Raw genomic sequence first — 6,000 nt, forward strand, 5'->3', positions numbered from 1 at the left:
GATGGTGGTATTGTTGATGGAAGTTTTTAGAAAATTCCCGTGTTGTTCCGAATTTTAGCCACAGCTTTTTTGTTTTTTTTTTTTAGCCACGATTCAATTTTTTTAAATTGAATCGGCACACGGAACGGGGACGTTTTCAGGCTTGATCTAAAATTGTTCAACTTTTAAAAGTTGAAATAAGACGTATCGAGAAATATGTAAATGTGGCATGACCACAATCATATCTATTCTGCTTCCTTGCTGTAAAATTGCGTTTTTTTCCAGAATATTACTAGCTCAAGTTTGAAATGAATACTGCAGCTATCCGTTTACCGACGATTTCCAGGATATTTTCTAATTTTCGAACCAGCATCCTTTCCAGAAGCAAAGGTATTGCCTCGGCTGCTGCTGGAAGGTTAGTAAAGTTACGACAATAAGCAGAAGCTTTCTCGGATAGTCGACTAAATGAAACGATGAACTTTCCAAAAGCTTAAGAAATTTTGCTTTTCAGTTCGTGCCATGTTTGTTTGTCAAGATCGAACTTTGTTTCTTCAGCACAACATCAGAGTTTGATGTCGTTGTGGTAGGCGGTGGAATTGTTGGTTGCGCTACCGCACGACAGTTAAAAATTAAAAACCCCGAACTGAAAGTAGCATTACTAGAAAAGGAGGATCGTCTAGGTAAGTACTGTGCATAGAAAATATCAACTGTGAGGAAATGTCCCGCCTGTTGTGTTTCAAAAGATGATATTGTTAATTTCATGAGTGGTTAATTGAAGTTGGATTATTGGAATTGATGGAGGACATAGTCAGTATCTGACACGAAATTTTGTTTAATAATATTAATTTAAAAAATTTAATTTCTTTGAAGAAGTCATTTCTGCTGTTGATATTATCCAAAAAAAAATTCAGATGTAATAAGTAACGTTTAGAATTTCATAAAGAAGATTAGTAACAGAATAGTAATACGTCGACAGTTTCTGAATAAATATTCAAAAATGGAATAATAAGAAAACGAAGTAGGTAGCAGAGTGGCACGATACCGTTAACAGTAGCTGAAATTATCAAGTTGGGATAAGATTGAGAATGTATAAAAATCAAATCAATAAGGCAGGCTAGTAGCAAACTTTCCACTTTTATTGATAACAATTTGCTGAAAGTAGGGTATGATTAATTTTCTTTTATATAAGTTTCTGATAATTTTCAGCATTCCACCAAAGTGGTCACAACAGCGGTGTCCTTCATGCTGGAATTTATTATGCACCGGGTAGCTTGAAAGCAAAACTGTGTGTTCGCGGTAAGATTCTCTTCCTGATTACACCGCCTCAAATCAGCAAGTATCATGTGAAGTAAATTCTACATGACTTGTTTGAGCTTCCGGTAAAGCGTTTTCCTGATATAGACTTCCCGACCTATGCAGTCATCGGAACAACATATAAGGAAAAGTTTAATCGAGACTTCTATAAGGTGTACGGATTTACTTTGTAAATAGCATGAAACATATACATACGTGCAAAATTTGTCGAGTTTCATATGGACTTGTGAGTTTAAAACTTTTATCTCCTTTATTCTTATTTTTTATTGATTGCAAATTGACTTTGCGTAATTTGTTGAAATCTCGGTCAAATTTCAAAAATTCTCCAGAATTCCAATATTAAATGCAGGTATTGATTTGGCATATGAATACTGCGATGAACATAAAGTGCCTTACAAAAGAATTGGAAAATTAATTGTTGCGGTGGAGCCGATCGAAGTACCACGTCTGGAAGTAAGTCTTTCTTTAATGCCCTCTTTCTTTTTTAATATCTATCCAAGTTTTTTTCTTGATGTTTATTTAGCATTTATTCCATTGAATGAATAACGGGCTAAAATAGAACCTTTAGGAAGAAAATTTAGAACAGAATTTCTAGTTTGTAAAACTCTTTCCTGAGAGTTTCCCATCGATTACTCTACCCATCTGCATAAATTAAAGAATGAGTTGAGGAGCAGAACATGTTGAATGACTGCTGATAAAGTTAGCTGTGCTTCTCTTTTTATTTCTTACTCATAACCTGAAGCTAGGGTTTTTTATTAGCACATTGCACTGCGTATTATTTCTAATAAACATGGAAAATTCAAATGTTGCATGCATTTAACAAATATTCTTTTAGAATTTATTTGAACGAGCTCAGAAAAATGGATGTAAATCAATAAAAATGATTGATGGTAGCGAAATCAAGAACTACGCTCCCTTTTGCAGGGTAATTCATGATGTCTTCTAGTGTTTTACTCTCACAATAAAACGTTTATTTTGCATGCCTGTCAGACTTTTTTGGAGTCTTGTTGTTCGGATCCTAAAGTCAAAATAGACCGTTAGTGAGACAGTTACTCTCATCCTAAGTTGAATCGCAATAAAATGTTTTGTTCTCACAGTCTAAACTGATTTGGAGTTTTGGGCTCTCGCCATTCCAATCTTCTCAAAATCTGAAATCTCATGAGATATTGCTATTATTATCGCTGAATATTGTCTGGTTTTTAAATCTCAGAAGAGTCTTATCTGTCGAAGCTAACATCATGAACTTCCAATAACCTGTTGCACTAACAGATCCGTTATGATGTTTTGTTATCATTTGGACATATTGTGTTGATAACTATATGAAAAACTGTTGACTATATAAGTTTATGGAAAACTTAGTGGCCCTAATGGGACGTTTTTTTTCTTTTCAAGTTTAGAAAAATATGGAACATAATTTGTTCTATAATCGATGTCCAAATTTTTTCATTGAAGTTTCACCATATGATATGTTCAGGGTCTGAAAGCGCTCTGGTCTCCGTATACAGGTATTATTGATTGGGGACTAGTTGCGAAGTCCTACGCACAAGATTTCGAAAATCGTGGTGGTGTTGTTTATGCAAAATACCCATTGAAAACGTTATTGCTTGTCGGGGAATCGAAAAACGAGAACGTTGCGAATGATTATCCTGTCATTATCGAATCGGAATCATCTTTGGTAGCTTTTGTTTATTTCTTCCTCACCTTCCCCGTGCACTAATGCCCATCTGTCGTATACCACGGTGATGATTGTAGCAAACTGAAATGTAAAACGCCTTTAAAAGTATTCAAATTTGTAATGATGTCATTGAATTTTCGCAGTTAGCTTATTTATATTATACGCCGTTGAATAGCTTCTAAACTCGATATGTTTTTCACTTCTCTATAACAAAATGCTTCTAATGGATGCGGTCAAAAGTTGAATGAAGTCAAGTTTATGTTTTACAAATTGGATCTGAGTGTCGGTAGATTTTCATTTTCACTTATGTAGGTAAATTGCAGTCGGAAATCCGCTGTAAATATGTGATAACTTGCTGTGGACTTCAGTCAGATCGTATTGCGAAACTTTCGGGTGGTTTACCAGACCCGAAAATTATTCCTTTCCGTGGCGAATACCTTTTGTTAACTTCGGAAGAGAAAAAGAAACTTGTAACAACAAACGTTTATCCTGTGAGTTCTTTTTTTCAGCTTATTCAGCTTATACTTATTGATTGGTAAGTTCTTTTTCTTTTCTCAGATCCAGAAATTAACTGTATCGAAAGTAATGTCAGTAGCACTGATTTTTTTTGGTTAGTTTAGTCTGTCATATTTTGTTTGTTATTGGATCCATAGTTGCTACATGCTTAACTGATTTCTTCTCACACAACAGCGAATTAAAAATTCTTTATGATTAAGTAATCATTAGAATTTTCAGTTAGTCAAAGAATTTTAGGTGCCTGATCCACGTCTCCCGTTTCTTGGTGTCCATTTCACACCGCGTTTGAATGGAGGTCTGATATTTAAATTACCTATATTGTTCTGCTCGTAAATTTATCATTTTAAATCTATACATTTTGTCTCCACCTTTGCTCTTTTGAATATCGAAGAATGCCATTCATCCCTGGATATTCAAAAAATTTAGCGTCATCATACTTGAGAATCATGTTCTGTCTTCAGCTGCGGTTTTCAGTTCACCTGCTTAACATTTTAAATTTAGAGATTTTATCTTCGTCTTTGCTCTTTTGAATATTCAAGAAAGCAGTGGAAAAAAGATATTATGACGACAAAATATTTTCAGATGTTTGGTTGGGACCGAATGCAGTTCTAGCCTACAAAAGAGAGGGATACAAATATTCTCAAATTTCACTGCCTGATTTGTATGATACTTTAACTTACAGGTATCCGAATCAGCATTTCTTTCCATGTAGGAAGTTCTAAAACTTGTGAAATATTTGGTAAAATACAAATGACTTTAAATTATGTTTGTAGAGGTACGAGAAAACTCATCCTCAAATTTTTTCGTTACGGAATGAAAGAATTATATCGCGGAATTTGGATAAGAGCACAAGTAAAACAGTTACAGAGATTCATGCCTAATTTGAGAATATCGGACGTCATGCGGTAAGATTTCTTTCAGTTTTCGTTTTCATTATCCATGTTGTAGGCTTAATATATTTAAATTGCTCAATAGAAAGGTTTTAGAGAAAGAGAAAAACCGGTAATATTTCTCTAAATATTAACATCATCACCTGGATCATGACGGTTGTTTCAATCTTTTTTTATATTACTAGAAACTAAAAATAGTTACTCCTCCAACTCGCTTGTTGTTCCACTGATATACCAGTCTTTTTTTTCTTTTTTTCTTTTGAGATCAATTTCTGTTGGAATAGCGTTTTTCATGTTAGTGTTAGGTATAGTATTCTGTGCAACTATTATTGACAATATACTCTTACTATATTGGTCTCATCGTCTCTTGCCACACCACTGATCATATTTGTTGATTTATTGTGTTCAGTGATGTTTTTAGTGGTCCGGCAGGAGTTCGAGCTCAGGCCGTTGATTCAAATGGTAATTTGGTTGATGACTTTATTTTCGATTGTGGTGAAGGAGAATTGAGCAAGTGCGTATTGCACGTGCGGAATGCGCCTAGTCCAGGTGCTACAAGTAGTTTAGCTATTGCGGAAATGGTTTGTGAAAAAGCATCCATTTTGTTTGGTCTCAATCATTAAGCTTAATAATACAACTGTCAACTGTACTTCTAGATTTGTGTTCGAAATAAGCCTTTTTCACCAAATTCTTGAGTTGATTTGTCCTGCTACTGTACAAACATTATTCAGTCATTATGCTAGATCCACACAGAATTATTTTTACCTATCGGGGATTTGTTTGTAATTTCCGAAAATTTGCTGAGAAATTTTAAAAACAATTCATCAAAGCAGTTATATTGAGAGTTATTTTAATACAGTCATAATCTGACCAAAATAGTCACAATTTTGATGCCGCCTTATGCTATAGTCTGGACATAGTTTCAGTTTGAGTTTGAACATTTAATAAGGCTCAAAATATTTCAGTTTAAAGAATTTGAAGTTCTTTTCTTTTCGCCGTAAGTTATCTCCGTATAGTGAATAATGTAGTATGTGTTTTACAATTTGTGCTACCAATGTCATGACGAAAGATTAGTAATGTAATGCAAAAAGATTAGAGGTGTAATGTGATTAGCAGTAGTATCATTGCGAAAAATTATTTCTGCTAGCATTTTAATTATTGAAGCTTTCTTTATGTAGGTTTTTAAATGCTCTACCTCGTTTTGTTCAGCTATTTCAAGTATCGAAGTCTGTTTATTCGGGCACTATGAATATTTAAATTTTTTAGCTATCTGAAGTTTAAAATTTTATTTTCTTTGTCTATTTATTGTGCTCTGGTCCTACTTATAATAATTTCGTTCAGTCCTCTTAATGCTGCTGATTTTCTATACTAATGTATTCGCGATTATTATTCGCTAGGTTGATATAGACAATCTATTTAATAGGTTTGCTCATGTAGGCTCTCTGTCTCGTATTTCGTTTACGGTTTGCTCGGTTAATTCAACTTTCTATTTTCAAATATGTTTGTGTTCATTCTTTAGATGTATTTCTTCTACTACATTTCTAGTTTTATACACATTTCCCTTAAAATCATTGGTTGAAAGTTGAATGATTATTATATCTTATTTTTTGTAATAATAATAATGAC

The 6,000-nt window shown here is 33.7% G+C and overlaps 1 protein-coding gene across 1 annotated transcript; it reads left to right on the forward strand.

The window, feature by feature from the left end:
* The first annotated feature begins 258 nt into the window (after positions 1-258).
* Positions 259-5,179, forward strand: LOAG_00810 (hypothetical protein). Its single transcript, XM_003136350.2, has 11 exons — positions 259-394; positions 475-659; positions 1,186-1,275; positions 1,643-1,746; positions 2,129-2,218; positions 2,768-2,968; positions 3,292-3,459; positions 3,722-3,779; positions 4,067-4,166; positions 4,258-4,389; positions 4,796-5,179. The coding sequence occupies exons 1-11, from the start codon at positions 288-290 to the stop codon at positions 4,995-4,997; spliced, it is 1,437 nt and encodes a 478-aa protein (XP_003136398.1). The 5' UTR covers positions 259-287; the 3' UTR covers positions 4,998-5,179.
* Positions 5,180-6,000: the final 821 nt, after the last annotated feature.

The sequence above is a fragment of the Loa loa genome, assembly GCF_000183805.2.
Source record: "Loa loa unplaced genomic scaffold supercont3.8, whole genome shotgun sequence".
Classification (NCBI taxonomy): Eukaryota; Metazoa; Nematoda; class Chromadorea; order Rhabditida; family Onchocercidae; genus Loa; species Loa loa.